Source organism: Manis pentadactyla, chromosome 8 (genome assembly GCF_030020395.1).
Source record: "Manis pentadactyla isolate mManPen7 chromosome 8, mManPen7.hap1, whole genome shotgun sequence".
Classification (NCBI taxonomy): domain Eukaryota; kingdom Metazoa; phylum Chordata; class Mammalia; order Pholidota; family Manidae; genus Manis; species Manis pentadactyla.
In genome coordinates this window covers 78,919,906-78,939,491 of record NC_080026.1, presented here as the reverse complement: position 1 = coordinate 78,939,491, position 19,586 = coordinate 78,919,906, and the positions used below count along the sequence as shown (strand labels likewise).

The window sequence follows — 19,586 nt, the reverse complement described above, 5'->3', positions numbered from 1 at the left end:
CACCAGCTTGAGAACAACTGGTGCAGTCCTTGGACATTATCTGCCCACAAAAGCATATCTTGTCCTCGAAAACGAGCCAGGATACCTCTCAGGCGTCACTCAGGACAGTGAAAACAGGGAGACCTTGAGGACATGTGAAAACACCGCCCCTGCTTACTGGGCAGATCCTAAGAAAATCAACAAGGTGTTCTGGCCTGTCCCCCCTGAGAACAGAAAGATGAGTATAGCACTTGCCTGAGGTCCGAGAAAGGCAGTATAAAAACAAAGGAGCTATGCAACATTGGGGCTGCAGCCATTGTCTGTCTGTCTGTCTGTGTTGTCTGTGTTTTTTGTTCACTCTCATTTCACCCGAGCGAGCAGCATGCAACACATAGGAATTAAAGCTCAGAAAAATAGACTATAATTTAGACACTAAACTTAAGCAGAGAAAACATCTGCTAAAATAGAACTTAGATAGGAACAAGAGTCCCCTAACAAAATAAACAAAATGTCCAGGATACAATAAAAATTCACTCATTAGACCATGAAAAGAAGAACTACAATTTAATGAGAAAAGACAATGAACATATGCCAGAATGAAGATAAATCTGATATTGGAATTGTCTGACAAGAATTTTAAAAGCAACTACTTAAAAATGCCTTAGAAATCAATTACAAATTCTCTTGAAACACTTGAAAATAGAAAATCTCAGCAAAGAAAGAAGTCATATAAAATAAGTAAAAGGAAATTATGGAATTGAAAACTATAACTGAAATTAAAAATAAATAACTCATGGATGTACTCAATAGCATGTTAATGAAAAGACAGAATCACTGAACTTGAAGACAGGGCAATCTGACCAACATAGAGAAAATATTAATAGAGCCTTGATTTCTGTAGAAAAATATAAAAAAGAACAAAAATTCATATTATCAAAATACAGAAGAAGAGAAAGAGTGTGATACTAAAATAGTATTTGAAGAAACAATGGCTGAAAACTCCCCAAATTGGCAAATGATTACAGAATACAAGAACTACAGATAAAAGAAACACACACCAAACCATACCACAATTAAAATTCTGAGAATGGGAAGACAAACATTTTAAAAGTAGAGGAAAAGAATGGGTTAACTATAGAGGAACACCAATTTGATTCACACTGGACTTCCCATGGGAAACCATGGAGGCCAGAAGGAAGTGAACATTTTTTTCAGGTGAAAGAAAAGAACTAAAAAAAAAAAAGAACTGGAGATTCTATATGCAGTGATAAAACTATCTATCAGGAATAAAGAGGAAATAAAGGTATTCTCTGTCAGAGAAACACTAAAATAATTTGCTGCTATCAAACCTACCCTTAAATAATGGTTAAAGGAGCTCTTGAAACACAAAGAAAATGATAACAGAAGAAGACAGGGATCTTTAGAAAGGAAAGAACAATGGGCTAGGTAAACACGAAGTAAATATAAGACTATTCTTTACAACATGAGTTTCTTTTACCAAACATTATGGTTAAAATAAAAGTTATAACTGTCCGATGTGGTACAAAATGTATGTAGAGGAATATTTAAGACAATTATGTATTTTAAGTGGAAAGGGTAAAGGGACCTAAAAGGAAGAAAATGTACTGTATTCACTCCAAGTGGTAAAACCCCAAAAGATTCTGGTAGGTTACATATGAATTTAGGAACCTATAGCAACTATATAGAAAACTATACAAATTGATACTCAAAATCATAAATAAATAAAAATATAACTCTAAAAGATATTTGTGTAATCTAAAGGCAAGAAACAACAGAACAAGAAACACAAGGAACAAATAGAAACAAATAATGTACAAATTAAGCACTAACATACACATGATTACTTTAGATGTTAAAATATTTAAATAAAAATTAAAAGACATTGGTGGAATATAGATAAAAATTAATCACCTGACTATACTGTGTACAAAATCTCACTCCAAACTTAATAAAGTAGATTGACAGCAAAGGAAAGAAAAAAATATATATATTACACACAGATTAATAAAAATTACAGCAGTGCCTATATGTACCAAACAACCGAGCATCAAACTATATGAGAAAGATACTGATAGAGCTGAAAGGAGATACAGATAAATCCACAGGTATAGTTGGGGGCTTCACCATTCTACCTTTAGCATTTGATAAAAAGACCTGACAGAAAATTAGCAAAAACCTAGGAGATCTGAACAACACCATCAACCAAGAGGTTGCAATCTAGTATTTCAGACCCCAAAATACTAGATTACTCCAGGAAATACTGAAGATAAGAACATAAGTCAATAATGTTGCAAACAAAATTCTAAAGAAAAATCAATAAATGCAAATTTATTTCTGAAAAAAAAAAACTGATAAAACTCCAGCTAGACTAATAGAGGGTGGGGACAGAGGACATTAGTAAAATCCTCAAAATATGAAAAGATAATGAAAAAATTTTAGCTTTACGCTAATAATTGAGATAATTTATAACTTAGAAGAAATGGACAAAATCTTTGAAATATGTGAATTACCAAAACTAAAGGAGAAATAGAAAACATGAATAGATATGTACAACTAAAACTACATAATGTTGCTGAAAAACAGAAAGAACACATTTATAGTCAGAGTTATCTATGTGTAAGGATTGAATAATTCAATATTAAGAAGGCAATTCTCACCACCTTTTATAGATTTAATTCAAACACAATCCTAATCTAAGGATATCTTTTGTACAAAATGATGTCATTTATAAAATTAAGTGGAAATATAAAGTTTCTAAAGCAACTGAAACAAATTTGAAAACTAACAAACCTAGAGGACATATACTAACTCATTACAAACATTATTATAAATCTACACTAATCAAGACTCTAGTAATGGTGTAACAACAGACAGATGAATTAAGCAGAATATAAAGTCCAGAAATATACCCACATAGATATGGTCAATATATTTTTTACTAAAGTGCCAAAGTAATTTAAAGGTGAAATTCAGTAATCTTCTCAATAAAATGGTGCTGACACAATTGGACATAATATCGAAAAAAAATGAACCTCAACACTTCATGTCATACACAAAAATTCACTTAAAATGGATCACAGATTTAAAAACTTAGTAGTAGAAAACAAACTTACTGGAAGAAATATTTGAGAAAAATCCCTTGCACCCTTGGATTAGGCAATATTTCTGAGATGAGACATGTGAAGGCAAGCACAAATCATAAAAGAAAATGTTGATAAATTGGACTAAGACCAAGTTGTTTTTAACTCTTTGTAAACACTATTAAAAAATTGCAAAGGTTAGAGACAGATGAGGAGAAAATTCTTATAAAACATACATCTGACAAGATCTTGTGTTCAGAATATATAAATATTTATAACGATAATAAAAATCAAATCCAACTTGTTTTATGGGCAAAATATTTCATCAGACACTTCACAAAGGAGATTCTACTTATGTCCTTCAGATATCTTTAATATTCCTTAAATTCTCATGCTAAGACTGCTCCCCTGGGAAAGCCTACAATTTGATAGAGTCTATAACTGCCTCTGGAAAACACAAATCATTGACAGAATTAAGAAGAGATGTTTAATCTTACTAAATACTCAGGGCAACATAATCGATATAATACAATAACAGGAAAGTTTCAATGTGTAGATAATTTTTTGATGTATATTTGTTTGATTTAAAATTTTAATACAGAAAATAAGTATCTTTGTACACCTTAATAAAGAATATTGATAATTAGACATTTAAAACTATCAAGATAACTGACAAAAAAAACAGTAAATCACTACTTTTAAAATGGCACAGTATATTGTGACACTGAAATAACGAAAACCTGTATGGTAAACATCGTGTTTTTTTTTAATTAATTGGAAACTAAAATAAGTGTCCTAATAATACTGGTTTTGGACATAGTGTATCTATGTGAAATAAAGGGACATGTAAAGGGGAAACTGTCGGGAGTAACTTGAACTTTATTTTTTAATGCATTTCATTTAATGGAAATATACAGTTACCTGAAGATTCATGATTTTTTTTCCCATAATCATGTTTAAACAGAAAAAATTTTCAGAGGAACCAGCAATTTCTATAGCAATATTGCAATATTGTAGAGTAGATGGAAATGGGTGAAATGGGTGGTATCCCTAGATTATGTCTTTGTTCTTCCCCTTGTTTTCCCAAGCCATCTACTTTGTGCACATGTGAGACACTAGCTGCAGGCAGGTGAACTTTGGTGATTGTTGAGTTGGTAAAAAAAACAAATAAATTTAGCTTAATTTATGAAGAGAAACAGACACCTCTTCCAGAATGGGAAGGGAAGATGTATATACATCAAGTAAAATTATGTCTCTTGAAACTTAGAGGGAGGCAATGGGAATAATCTAAGAATGATTGTAAGTGCAACAGATACATAACAGTGAGTTTGAAAATTAAAAATAATCCCTTCAGCTTTCAAGCTTTCACATGGTGTTTTGGTTCATTACTGTCAGAAAACAAAGAGTAAGAAGTTGCAGGGTTAGATAGTGATTAGGAAAGATTTAAGAAGCTTTCATGGGCATTTATTCCTGGTGAGATGTCCTTTCTCAGGAGGGTCTTGCAATTCAGTTCTGATGGTCTGTGCCCAAATTGCATGGATGCTGAGCATTGTTATAGGAATGGCAGACTGAAATACGGAATTGAACAGGATGTAAGTCAGAGTCTATCCATGTGGAACTAGCAAATCAAGGTGAAAATTGCCTTGTGATTGCTATTTGGATGCTAAACATGGAGATTCTTCCTAAAACATGGAGCTGTAGTATGTTGATCAGAAAATTAGAGCAAAGCACAGCTGTAGGTATCAGATATCACTGATTCTCAGAATCATAGTTCATGTAAATATAGCTTAATGAAATAAATAAAATCCTCTAGGAGGGTATTTCTGAATGGTTTTAGTGAAACCCAAACCTAGAGTTTTCAAGTTTATTGATCAAGTTGACATTGAAAAGTTAGTAATAGGAAACTGTAAAAGGTAAAGGCTGTAAATCATGTTAAACATTAATGCAACTGGAAGAGATATAGCTTATTGGAAAACAAGTCTAATCCATGTTGTACACATTTAAGCATTTAGTGAGCACTTATATGACAGACTATTCCTAAATTATTTTTTTTGCAGTAATTCATGTTCAGGTTTTATTTAAATAAAGAAGATGATGGAAAGGGAAACTAAAATGTTAATAAGATCCAGTACATATCAAACATAGGTCAAGATATTTTCAAAAAATTATTTGTTTAGTTTTTTCAAAAGAAACCTACTCATCATGATCCCTATTTAATAAATGGGAAAATTGAAATACTTGATTTTACTTAACTTGTCCAAGGTAATAGATGTCCTGAGTAGTTGAACTGAGACTGAGCCTGAATCCATTACAAGTCTATATTCTCTGAAATTTACCTTGAACCGTATTATAAGAAACCTGATTTTCAGCATCTTCAGAGAACAACTAATTTCCTCTGATGAAATATGCCTCTCAGCTCAGGTCAGGCTTTGATCATCTGAATGCCTTTCCTATCCTGCCCACCTTTCCTATAATGAACTTATAGAAAATAGGGTTGAAGATACAAAATGTTGAAAATGCTGGTCATTGGGTGCTATAATTGAAGAGTATTTAAAAATCAGTATGTACTAAGATATGCCCTCTCTCAATGGTTTACAGTCTGAAATTCTCAATAAATAAAGTGCTTAAAGTTTTATAAATATAAATGTAAGGTATTTTTGGGGGGGTGGGTAAAGCATGTAGTTAGAAAAGAACAGAAACAAAACAAACAACTTTAACTCAATTTTAAAAATATTTACTGAAAACTAAGTTTAGAGTAAGATGCTGATGACATAAGGAAAAAGAGACCTTTAGCAAATAACACTAAAATTCATAGGGAAATACAAAAGACCCTGAATAGCCAAAGCAACCTTGAGAAAGAAGGACAAAGCTGGGAATATTACACTTCTAACTTCAAGCTATACTACAAAGGTACAGTAACCAAAACAGTAAGGTACTGGCACAAGAACAGACCCATAGATCAATGAAACAGAATATAGAACCCAGAAATAAACCTATGCATTTTGGTTAATTAACATAGATAAATATACAGTGGGTTAAAGATAGTCTCTTAAATAACCGGTGTCGGGAAAACTGGACAGTTACATGCAAGAGAATGAAACTGGATTACTGTCTAACTCCATACACAAAAGTAAACTTGGAATGGATTAAAGACCTAAATATAAGACATGAAACCAGAAAACTCTTAGGAGAAAACATAGACACAAATCTCTTGAATATAAACATGAGCAACTTTTTCCTGTCAGGTAAGGGAAACAAAATAAAAAAATGACCAAGTGGGACTATGTCAAACTAAAAAGCTGCTGTACAGCAAAAGACACCATCAACAAAACAAAAGGCAACCAACCTACAGTTTCGGAGTATATATTCATAAATGATTTATCGAATAAGGCATTAACTCATAAGCCTCAACATCAAAAAAACAAATAAGCTGATTAAAAAAGGTGCAGAGGACCTGAACAGACTTTTTTGAAAAAAAGAAATACAGATGGCCAAAAGGGACATGAAAAGATGCTTCAGATCACTAATCATCAGGAAAATGCACATCAAAACCACAATGAGGTATCACCTCACACCAGTTAGAATGGACACTAATCAAAAGACAAGAAATAATGAGTGTTGGTAAGGATGTGGAGAAAAGCAAACCCTCCGCACTATTGGTGGGAATGTAAATTGGTGCAGCCACTGTGGAAAACAGTATGAAGGTTCCTCAAAAAACGTAACACAGAAATACTATACAACCCAGCAATTCCACTTGTAGGAATTTACCCAAAGGAAACAAAATCCGATTCAATAAGATGTATGCTTCCCTATGTTTATTGCCACATTATTTATAATAGCCAAGATAAGGAAGCAACCAATATATCCATCAATAATTGAATGGATATAGAAGATGTGGTCCATTTACACAATGGAATATCATTCAGCTATAAAAAAGAAAGAAATCCTGCCATTTGTGACAATATGGATCAACTCAGAGGGTATTATGCTAATTGTAATAAGCCAGGCAGAATCTAAAAATAAAACAAAACAAAATGAACAAAACAACAGTAGACTCACAGACACTGAGAAGTAACTGGTTGTTACTATGCAGATGGGCTGGAATGGGTGGGTAGGATGGGTGAGGAGGATATAAAGAAGCACAAAATCTAAATCATAATGTAAGTAGGTCACAGGGATGGGAGTACAGCATGGAGAATATAGTCAATGGTTCTGTAACATTTTTCTATGTTGACAGTAACTGTTCTAGTTGGAGTGAGGATTTAAAAATGTGTGTAACTGTTGAATCACTGTGTCGTATACTTGAAGCCAATAAAATACTGTACACCAATTATACTTCAATAAAAAAATGGCTGAGTTTTATTGCTGAAAAACCTCTCTGGTTTAACTCCACTTAATGCATGTAAAAGAAAGAACTGATTTTGATGTCCTACAAATTTGTTTCAGATTTATCTTTGCAACTTATTAGCACTGTGGCCTTGGTTATATTATTTTGGTTAAGCTTTCCTGAGCTTCTGTTTCCTTTCTACTAATTTGGAATAACAAAAGTTAGCTCAGAGTGCTTCTGTGTGGCAATTAAATGAGGTATTTTTTATTTTAAATCTAACATAGTGCCTTTGGATTAATAAATGTGAATTTCATCCACCACAGATGCCAGGCTTAAGGAGGAATTGATCCATTTTCTTTCCCAAATTTCAAACTATGCACCTCAGTTTAGAACTCACTATTGCTTTTTCAAAACATTAAGTTGATGAGTACCTGAAATTTTCAGGGGGCAGGCTTTCTTACATTTTTATGAAGGCAAAAAATACCTAATTGTGTTAGAGTAAATTATCTAGCTTTGTTAATATAACTTGCTGTCTCCTGTTAATGAGTATTTAATCTTTGTGCCTACTTTTAAATAAGTGAGGTTATTGTGTCAAATTATTTGATTTGAATATACAATTATTTCTAGAAGTTTAACTCCTCTATCTCTATACTTAGGTTTAAGATATTTATTTGGAAAAAGAAGAGTTTACTGGTCTAGAGTTCAGTTCCAGAGAATTCCTGGTGATACTTGGAAATGGTTGGTTCAGTGTCTTATGCAGAAGACCAAGTCTTCTCTTGGCAGCAAAGCTTTGAAATATCATATGGTGATAAAAATATTTGCAAATCACATATCTGTTATCAAAAGACATTTACATAAAAAGAAATAAATCTTACAACTCAATATTAAGAAAATAGTTATTTTAAAAATGAAAATAATACTGGGATAGATATCTCACTCAAGAAAATATACAGGTAATAAATACATGAAAAGATAGCTATATCATAATTACACATTAGAGAAAAATACACATTAAAACCACAATGAAATTCTACTTCACATCCACTAGAATAGTGTTAATCAGAATTGCTGAGTGTACCAAGTGAAAATGTGGAGAAATTGAAACCCTTGTGTTTTGCAGGTGAGAATGTAAAATGGTAGCACCACTTTAGAAAATATACAGCATTTTATACTTCCTTAAAAAGTTAAACATAAATTTACCATGTGATTCAGCAATTCAATTAATAGATAGCTACTTACGAAATGTAAACATATGTTCACACAAAAACTTTTAGGGGACTGTTCATAACAGCATTATTCACAAAAGTCAATAACTAGGAACATCCCAATTTTCATCAACGGTTGAATTGATAAACTGTATTCATGCATATATCCACACACGGGAATAATCATCAATAAAAAGGAATGAATTACTGATGTATGCTACTATTTCAGTGGTCCATAAAACAGTGTCCTAAGGCAGAGAAGCCTAATGCAAAAAATCCCCTACATATTGTATATTTCTGGAATGTCCAAAAAAGTCTAGTTCCTATAGGGACAAAAGTATTTATCAGTGTTTGTCAGGGTCTGGAGGTAGAAATAGGGATTCATTACAAACAGACAAAGAGGATCTCTTAAGGGTAATGGATATGTCTTGAAACTGCACAATTCTATAAATATGATAAAATAATTGAATTTTACATGTACAATTGACAGTTGTAATTTATATGTAATTCACTATTCAATAAAGTCTTTTTAAAAAGTAATTAAACCAGTGTAAATTCCTTATTCCCAGAAAAAGACTGAAAACACACCCCCTCACACAACAAAACCAGGGAGTTGATAAAAGCAAATGTATTTTCCTTATCAAGAGTTTCAGTTCCTATGAAAACTTTTTGATTAATTCTTTGTATTGCCTGTCATATGATTACTTACTTCATAGCTCTTCCAATCAGATCCAGTTTGCCTTAATGAATCAAAACACCTACACCAAATATTTATTTATCAACTTTTAAAATAAAATTTTCATCATAAGTTTTATGATGCTATTTATTGAAAACACCCTAAGAAGTTACTATAACCAATTTTTTTTCTCATTTTCAGCAAACTAAAATACATCAGTTCTAAATTCTTGCTTGAAGATACTTGAAACATAGCGGAAAAAAACCTATCAGCTAATAACTTAAAGTGGTATAAACCTAGAAATATTCCTATGTTTAGGGAGGTAGAAAAGAGAAGATAATTTTGACAGATACATCACAATAATGAATAAAATTAATACGTTTTTAAGCCTCCATTGAAAATGTTCTTGCATATGTGCTTTATTTACCTGAATCCTTATTGCTTTCGCTTCTGAATTAATAAATATCACAGTGGAATTTGTTGTATGTAAGTAGTAATCTGTGAGAAATAGTGACACGGAAAGTGAATGATCAATGATTCTATAGAAAAAAAAGCTGGTGTTAAAAATCTAGGAGAAAATTAAATGGATTTAAAAATATTTTTAGGTAGTATTTATGGTGTAAGATAAACATACCTGCAGATATGTGTAGAGATGGATACAAACAGATATATATGTATATATGAATATACATACCTATTTATATATAATGTTATATTTACCAGATTTCCATGACTCATTTACATGGCCTTGACACAGGGCAGAGAAAATCTGGAAATACAACTTCAAATCTTAAGACAATGCTGGGAGAGCCTGACATACTAACCAGAAGTTTCTGGGCAACTGGAAATCAGTCCCAAAATCCTATGTTGTTTTTAATGTTTTATAAAAGACTAGAGGCATTTTTCTCTACAGACAATTGCAAAGATATATCGTATCTCATTACTTATATTTACTTAATGCTATATGATTCTGCCCACATAAGCATTTCAAGCATCCCAATAAAAACAGTTAATGTTCCATTTGAGTGCTAATGTAAGTACTTCTTTCAGAATAATTTTACATGCACTACACTATAAATGCTTCAGAATCAATGAGGACATTTTCTTCTTCTAGGAACATATGCTTTATTTTTTTTTCCACTTGTTCAATGACTGAATAGATGTTTCCTTCTTAATAATGAAAATAGAATTCCCCTGTCAATTACATGCTTAAGGGAATTTGCTTTACTTCCTTGCTGGTTCTGTATTATTTTCTACAACAGAGTAAGATTGGTTTAGTAACACAAAATTTCTGTATAATTTATGGAGGGCATTAGAGTTTGATGACCTGCAAACAAGCACTGCTTAATATAAACACATACAATTTATACATTTGCAACTTTAATGCAAATGTGGCATTTTTTTAAATTGTGTATTTTTTTATTTTGGTTATGTTGAAATTAATGTAAACTTTTGTATGTAAAGTACAGGATGTACATGTCTAACATACCTAAAAGCTTATTTGGATAATTATTATCCATTTTAACTTTTTGTCAGTGGAAATTTCCTGATATTTGCATTGTCCAGAATGGTAGCCATTAGGCATACATAGTTACTGAGCATTGAAACATGGCTTAGAAAATTTTGAACTTTATTTAATTGTAGTTAAATTTAAATAGCCACATGTGGCTTATGGTTACTGTATTGGACAACACAGAAAGAGAGGAAATAAAGAATCTTACTTTTTTATTGATGTAAAGTAATTTTCATCTCCAAATCAGAGCCTAGTGGAGGGTTAAAGAGAGTTGGCAAATTTATGCAATATGATATCTAAAGTTGCCACATTCAAAATGACTTGTAGCATCTCATTTTATTAAAGTATCGTTGATACATAATCTTATGTTGGTTTCAAATATACAGCACAGTGGTTCAACAGTTACCCATATAATTAAATACTCACCCCTTCTAGTGTGGTTACTATCTATCAACATAATAAGATGTTACAGAATCAATGACTATATTCTCCATGCCATACAACAAACCTCGTGACCAACTTATATTGTGATTATGAATTATTGTACCCTCTTTATCCCCTTCCCCCACACCCCCATCCCTGCCCTTCTCCACACCCTCCCCCTTGGTAACCATTAGTCCCTTCTTGGTGTCTATGAGTCTACTGCTATTTTGTTCCTTCTGTTTGTAGCATGTCATTTTCATTTGCTATTTGTTGTTTGATCCCTTAATGATTTGATCTTCAGTTTACCCTAATGATGTTTAAGTTTGAATATAAAGTGAAGTCATTTAATATATTAGTAAAGAATTTTATTCAAAAGGCAGTATTTCCATGGGAATTTTTGATAAACATACCAAACTGACCCAAACTTTCAAACATTAAGAGACTAATAAAGTCAATCTTTGGTACTATAATTACATGTGCTTTTTAGAAAGTATCACTTATTTCCCCCACTGTATTAAATACATAGACTACTTAGAAAACATTAAAAAATGGTTTTATCATGCAAGAACTCTTAATAGTCAAGCAAGAAGATCCTTTGTGGAAAGCATAGAGAAAGAATTTCTCATTAGATTAGAAGTACACACATAATACAAATTGCAATGGAGTTTATTAAAATTTTAGTAAAAGACTACTGATTTGAGAGTTAACATGACTGTATTCTAGTGTATTCTGCTAAAATTATCCTAAGAACTTTCTGTATTACATATCTCCATTTCTTTGCAGTAATATTTGTATATAATATGTTTTATACTCTTTATAATCTGGCTTCTATGTTCTTATCACTGTATCAAACATCTCTCACAACAAATATTAATAATTGCCATGTAGCTAAATCCAATCAGTAATTTTCATCCCATCTTACTTGACTTCTCAGTAAGATCTGGCATGGTGATACCTCTCCTTTGGAAACTTTCTTGTCCCTTGTCCACAGCCAACCACACTTAATTGTTTTTTCTTTTGTCATGGTAGCCTTTTCTCTTTTGAAAAGCCCATTCTTTTGCCATAAATTCATATGATGTCAAAGTTACTCAAATATATTGGTTCTAGCCATCTTTTTTTTTTTTCACTCTATACCATCAACCCAGGGAATGCCATCCATCTCCATGGTTTCAGTTGCCTATATTTTTATGACTTTTAAATGTATATTTCCAGATATGATCTTCTTTCAAGCTTGTCCATGTGTCTTTTAAAAATATCCACTTGAATAGCTAAAACACCTCTAACTAGTAGGTCAACAGAAACTAATTAAGGGTCTTTCCCTGTCATTCCTGAACAGGATTCTCTTCCACTAATCACTATTTGAATAAACTGCAACACAATTCATCCAGCTGCACAGTCAGCAACCTAAGTATTACATTTGACACAGTTTAGCAACTCCAACACATTTAAGTGAACTGAATTGTAAAATCTATGGACTATCTATCTAAATAAATCAAGTAATTTTTATTTTCACTGCCACTTCCTCGGACAGAATCATACAATCCAAAAATGTTCTCACCTTTCACTAAGACTACTGGAATAACATCATTTCCCAGTCTTTTTTTTTCCACCCATAACTCAGATTTAATTTTACTTCCTGAATTCTGACTTGTTATCTAATAACCAAGAAACATTAAGTAGCTTTCTATTTCTTTAATACTAAAGCCAGTATCCTTAAAAATGGCCTACTAAGACTTCACATAAACACATAAACTGCCCCTCATATAATACACATGTAACAAATTATTAATTACTTAAAATTAGTTATGAGCAAAAACATCCAACATTTGCCCTCAGTAAGCTTGCTGATTTAAAAAGGAGAAAGACAGCAACAAATAATTTTACAAGCAAATGTAAAAATGCAACTGTGACCAGTATTAAAAGTCCATAGAACTTTGTGAATCTATGATAAAGGGTTTTGATATAGGCATGCAAGTGAAGGAAGGTTTAATCAATGTCTGAAAAATCTGAACAGAAATCTAAAGAAAGATTAAGAGAACTAGATCATTAAAAAATTTAAAAAGACTGTTCCACAGAGTACATCATCATTTCAAAGAATATAGAGATTAGCTACTTTACAGACAGAGAACATACTTTGTATGGTTCTATTCATTTATATTTATTAAGATCTATTTCATGACTCCCAAGATTTAACTACTAAGAAAAACATACATTTTTACCATTTTCTTTTGCTTTTCATTTCTTTGTATACATGCAGCTTTCAATGTAATGTCATTTTCCTTCTGTCTGAGGGTCTTCTTTCACATTTCTTGAAGCAGGGATCTGCTAATTGTAAATTTCTTCAGAGTCTCTACAGCAAAAGTATCTCTAGTCTTTAGTTAACCTTAAATTTTGGAAAGTGTGTTTCCTATATATAGAATAAAGGGCAACTTTTTTTTTGTAACAGTACTTTGAAGATGCTCTACTCTCCTGTTCCTTGTCTTGCATTGTTCCAAGGAGAAACTTCCTGTAGTCCTCACTTTATTTTTATTTTTCTGTATATCACATATACTCCCATCCTTCAAATTGTTCTTAAGATTCTTCTTTTGTCACTGATTTTGAACTATGCAATTATGATATGTCTTGGCATGGTTTTTTCCTGTTTCCTCTGGTTGGGTTTTGTTGAGCTTCTTGCATATGTGAATTTATACTTTGCATCAAATTTCAAATTCCTTCGTAATTATTACTTAATTTGTTTTTGTCCCCTCCTCTTACCTGTCCTTCAGGGACTCCCTTTACAAGTATTTAGGCTGTTTGAAGTAGTCTCACATCTCACTATTGTTCTTTTTTTCTTTTTATATTTTAATTTTCTAGGATTCATTTTAGTTTCTAAGACTATGTGTTCACTTTAATCTTTCACTATGCAGTTTAACCTGATATAAATCCCATCTAATTTCATCTATTACATTGCAGTTTTTACCTCTGCCAAGTTTCATTTAGGTTTTCATTACGTACTTCATATTTCCAACTTTTTTAGAGCTTAATTGAGACTCATTTAAAGTATAAATTGAATGGACTTTTGTACAGAATTGTGCATCCTTCCCCATAATCTAATTTTAGGACATTTTCATTTACCACCTAAAAGAAACTCCATGTCCATTTCCAGTCACTCCACATACTCTCAACCTTCTCCCATACACCCCAGCCCCAGCCTTGGACAATCACTAATCTACTTTTTGTTTGTTTAGACTGGCCTAATGTGGGTATTTCATATATATGTAATCACACAATATGTGCTTTTTTTGTGACTGGTTTCTTTCACTTAGAATGTTTTCAAGGTTCATCCATTTTATTATGCATTAGTAACTCATTCTTTTATTATGGAAAATTACTCCATTGAATGGATATAGATTTTCTTTTCCCAATCACTAACTGATGACCATTTGGGTTGCTTTTACTTTGGGGCACTTATAAATAATGCTCCTACAGACATTAGTGTGCAAGTTTTTGTGTGTACATTTCCATTTGGTTATGTATCCAGGAGTGGAATTGTGGTTCACATATTCACTCTATGCCTGTTTATTTTGAGGTCACTGTATGTTTAGTGTTTATTATGTTTGAGGATTACTAAACTGTTTTCAAAGCAGATGCACTATTTTACATTCCCACCAGCAATGTAAGCATTCCACTTTTTCCACACCCTTACCTCACCTTTTTGATTATAGCTCTGCTTATTTTTTTGAACATAACTATTTAAATATTCTTGTCTGTTGATGCTGACATCTAGTTTTGCTCTGGTCAGTGACTGATTTTTCTCCTAATTACGGGTTTTCTTTTCCTCCTTTTTTGCGTGTTTAAATTGTATGCCAAACATTTCAAATTGTAATTTATTGGTTGTTAGGTTTTTTTTTCCATTTCTATAAATTTTATTGACCTCTGGTCTGCACATATTTAAGTGATTTGTTAACAGTTTGATCCACTTGGTTCTTGCTTTTAATATTTGCTAGGTGTCACTAAAGCAGGGATTAATATAGAGTTAATTACTCCCAACTACTAAGGCATGACCTGTCTGTTTTCTACCCAATGCACCATGGATTATGAAGTTTGCCATCCTGACTGGTGGAAAAAACCACTATTTCTGACCCTATGTGATGTCTTAGGTATTCCTAAACCCCCTGAGGTAAATTTCCTCAGACACGATGCTCAATATACAGCTAGATACTTGAAAAACTCTGCCAAATTCCGTAGCCTCTCTGGGCAACTAACCTTTCTCCTGCACTGTACTCTGCAGAGAACGTTACCTGCCTTGGTCTCCCCCGAATCTCACCTCCACCTTAACGCAGGTAATTCACTGGGCACTGCTTGGGTTCTCTCTAGTTGCACCGCATCCTGGAAAATCTTTAAAGGCAGTAAGCCTTTTGAGTTGCTTAGCCCCTGTCTCTAGGAGCCCTAATCTTCCTTACTGAAGCCAAGTGTCTTGGAAGGCAGACCCAGTATTCATTTCCTACCGCAGTAGAATTTTTTTTAATAAAGTTAATGCAGATAGCTTCCGCTGACCCCCAAACTCAGGGAAATACCTTGTCTTTTCCGCATAGAGTGAGGAAAAAGTCCGCCGAACCCAACCCAACGCGCTCCTGAACTTCCGCCCTTCAGCACCGCCTATAGACTTGTGCGCAGGCGCAGAATTCCAGCGCATGCGCCGTGGCCCTGCCATAACTGCGCCTGCGCCCAACACCGGGAGCTCCAACCCGCCAATCCGCTCCTACCAATCAGAGCGCGCACTGACCCAGCAGCCAATCGCCTGCGCCGGCTTTCAGTTCGCGGCGGATCCGAAGAGAGCGGAAGGATCCGGGCAGTTTAGGGCTGAAGCGCCGCGCGAGGGATGGATGCAGCAGAAATCCAGGTGGAGGCTGCCGCCCTAGAGTAAGTGTCTGCCGTCAGGCGGCAGCCGGGGCCGGGCCGGGAGGAACTTCCGGGTCCCCGCGTACAGTCGCTGGTCCCCTGAATCCCCTACAGCCTTTACAGTCGGATCTCCGGGTGGAGTAATCCTGACCCCGGCGCCCGGTCTCAGGTGTCTGCGGTGACTCCCTCTCACCGGGGGCGCTTATACAAGAGACGTCCCCTCGCTCCCCAAGAACTACTGCCAAGGGGTGTGTCCTGGGGGGAACGGGCCCGTCCCTGCTGACCCTCTGCTCCCCTTTGCAGATCGCACCGTCTTAACAGGAGATTTTACACCGCAGCAGACATCCAGGAAGGGCTATTTAATTTCTGTCTCCCCTGTCCCAACCCATACACTCCCAGCAGGTTATTTCATCCCCATCCCTGCCTGCCTCTGGACTGCTGCAGTCCCATAGACCAAGGCATCCAGCGCCCCCATCCCTCTTCCCTGAACCTCTCAAGTACTCTGAGACCCTGCCCCAAGGCTCGTGCTGTGTGCCTGGAGGGATCCCCACTGCTGTCAGAGTTTCCACCTTATTCTTCCCTTTCCATGTGTATTTCCCAAACTGCCTTCAGACCTTGACTCAGATGGTTTCTCTTCAATGAAACATAGCTTAAAATCACAGGCTGTTCCCCACCACACTTTGTATTCCTCTCACTCTGCTTGTTTTTCCTCATGGCATTTATTACCTCCAAATGTCCTCCATACACCATTCCTGGTCCCAAATGGCCCTCAGTCCTCTGTGTAGATACTGATCAGGGCAAGACTCTCAGCCTTGATACATACATCTACATACGTACATATACACACAAATTCTCCAGAATTAGCACTCCTACTAGAGTCTGCAGTTTCCCGTTTCTTTGCCCCTTCAGGGCCCTGGCCAACCTGGCAGATGTCCTAGCATCTGTAGGTCTACAGGAGGAGGCCGAATTGCCAGCTCCAATCCTGGCTGAGTTTGTGGTGGTGAGTACAAGATAGGAGCCAACCTTTCAGAAGCCAGGGACTGCTCCTGGGTCTTCCTTTTTAAGATGTTGGGCAGCATTGATAGTGAGCTGACTGGAAAGCAGCCTGTTGGCCTTTAGTACAAAGAGATAAGGGCGTTCCCTGTCTCTACCCTCCCTCTGAATAGGACTCCCGAAAGAAAGACAAGCTGCTCTGCAGCCAGCTTCAGGTAGTAGACTTCCTGCAGAACTTCTTGGCTCAGGAAGACACTGCCCAGAGTATGGACTCCTTGGCTTCTGAGGACACGAGCCGTGAGTAGGCTGCCCTGATGGGGGAAGTAAGAGGACATCAGTTAGGTCAACTTTTTGACTGATGGGAAGACTGAGGCCCCAGTGTTGCAGGTATACAGGCCAGTGTTACTCATGACCTCATTCCTGGTGACTCATCTCAGGACAGAAGGCAGTTGCAGCCAAAGAACAGTGGAAAGAGCTGAAGGCCACCTACCAAGAGTATGTGGAGGCAATCACAGGTGCCCTGACCCAGGCCCTGCCCAAAATGGAAGAGGTTAAAAGGAAGCAGGCACAGCTCCAGGAGGCCCTTGAACAGCTCCAGGCCAAGGTACATCCAGGGTGAGGGGAGGGAAGGGCATGCAAAGAAGGGAAGGGAAAGGATGAGCATGCTGGGTTGGATGCATTGGCCACCTCCCAGAATCTAAACACAAACACATGCTCCTCTCTTTGTCCCTCTCCTTTGCTTATCTACAGAAGCAAGTGGCCTTGGAGAAACTCAGAGCAGCCCAGAAACAGTGGCAGCTGCAGCAGGTAGGGCCATTCCTCTAGTAACATATCCCTTCCCACTACCATACCATTGCATGTGCTATAAGTCCTCTGCCTGCAGAGCCTTCAACTCATTTTCTCCCATGAGGCATTATAATACATACCAACATGAACTTGAGTCCTAGCATTGCCACTTACCACTGTATGACCTTGGGCAGTCACTTAACTTCCTGCACTTGTTTCTTCTGTAAAATGGAGGCAACATTACCACCTACCCCATGGAGTTGTTAAGATTATTAAGTAAGTAATTAAACTTGTGCCTAGCATATAGCAAACTAAGTAAGTCTGTCCTAGTCTTTATGCCCCTTTCCTCCAGAATGCCTCATTGGAACAGCTCATTCTGACCCTTCCTTTCATCTAGACCCTTTGTCCTGCCTAAAGTGAGTAGGGTCCCCTTTTCCTTCTGTGGGTCTAAGCCCTGAGCTGGGTCTAGGCTGGAGGGTTTAGGAGAATGACTCTAAAATCTCAGCATCTGACTAAGCCATGTCTGCATTCTCACTGCTGGTAGGAGAAGCGTCTGCAGCATCTGGCAGAAGTGTCTGCAGTGATAAGGGGGCGTCAGACAGGAGCTCAGCAGAAGCTTGAGCAGCTATATCAGGAACTTGGAACCCTGAAGCAGCAGGCAGAGCAGGAACAAGATAAGCTTCACAGGTGAGTCTGGGAGCATGGGCTGCAGGTGGTCTAGTTGAGGTTCCCTCCCTTAACACCACCTCTTCCTTGCAGGCACCAGACCTTTCTCCAGCTGCTTCACATCCTGCAGGGTAAGCTGCTATTCCCTGAGGCAATGGCAGAACTACCTCAAGAGCTGGATCTTCCTGAGAATAAGCCCCAGCAACTGACCCAGCTCCAGGAGCAGAACACTGGGAACATCACTAGCAGAGATGGGGATGTGTCCTCCAAGGTGAATGACAGGTGGGACAGGTGGGCAGGGAGGTGGAGACAGAAGTGAGAGGTAGGACCTACCCACTGCCATATCTCCCCAAGGCTGAGAGCCCACGACCTGTTGGAGAAGCAAGCTTACCATGGCTTCCTGGGGGACAACAACTTGGGGAAGGATTCTAGAGCAGGTCAGACTTCAAGTCAGGCCCTGGCATCCCTGGATTACAGGGACTGGGGAGGGCCTCTGTTCTACTTGTACTGTATCTGAGTGTTGCTGTTCTTAGAGGGGGTGACAAGGAGTTTATCTTTTGGTTGAGGCTTCACACTTCATCCCCATACTCAGCCTGCCCTCAGCTAACCCCTCTGTTCTTATTTCCCAATCCTCTGGCCCTACCCTCATTGCAGGATGACTGTAAACTCCTGAGTACAGCCCGATTTCCAACCATGACACAACTGGGGGCAGGTTCTGGTTCTATTGGTTAAAAGCCCTGCAGCTCTCTCAGTTGCCTTTTTGTCTGTTCAGCTTCATATGTTGGTGGGGTGAGCCTCACTTAAAGGCCAGCAAGTCAGGTGCTAGGACTGGTGTGAATGGAGAGGGTGCAGATGGGGAGGAGGCCCTGGCCTGGGACCTCAAGGGTTGCTTGCCCAGATTCATATGTAGCAAAAATGCTGAGCTTAATTCAGGGAGGAGGAGGAGGGTGTTTTATGCAGGTGGTGAGCTATGGGAAGATCATTTTAATCACTGATCCAAATGTTTACTAAATCTCTGCTTTGGGTCAGACCCATT

General features: G+C 36.4%; 1 protein-coding gene across 6 annotated transcripts in view; it reads left to right on the top strand.

The window, feature by feature from the left end:
• The first annotated feature begins 15,997 nt into the window (after positions 1–15,997).
• ZWINT (ZW10 interacting kinetochore protein) overlaps positions 15,998–19,586 on the top strand; it is a 29,500-nt gene continuing 25,911 nt past the window's right edge. For 5 of the 6 annotated variants that reach the window (XM_057505881.1, XM_036928831.2, XM_036928829.2 and 2 more), the window contains exons 1-7: positions 15,998–16,126; positions 17,015–17,105; positions 17,272–17,395; positions 17,536–17,702; positions 17,849–17,905; positions 18,429–18,571; positions 18,644–18,821. In XM_057505881.1, the coding sequence (XP_057361864.1) occupies positions 16,086–16,126; positions 17,015–17,105; positions 17,272–17,395; positions 17,536–17,702; positions 17,849–17,905; positions 18,429–18,571; positions 18,644–18,821 (801 nt within the window). In that variant the 5' untranslated portion in view covers positions 15,998–16,085. Of the gene's footprint in view, positions 16,127–16,166; positions 16,354–17,014; positions 17,106–17,271; positions 17,396–17,535; positions 17,703–17,848; positions 17,906–18,428; positions 18,572–18,643; positions 18,822–19,586 lie in introns of those variants that run through there. The other variant, XM_036928832.2, reaches the window with a different exon arrangement.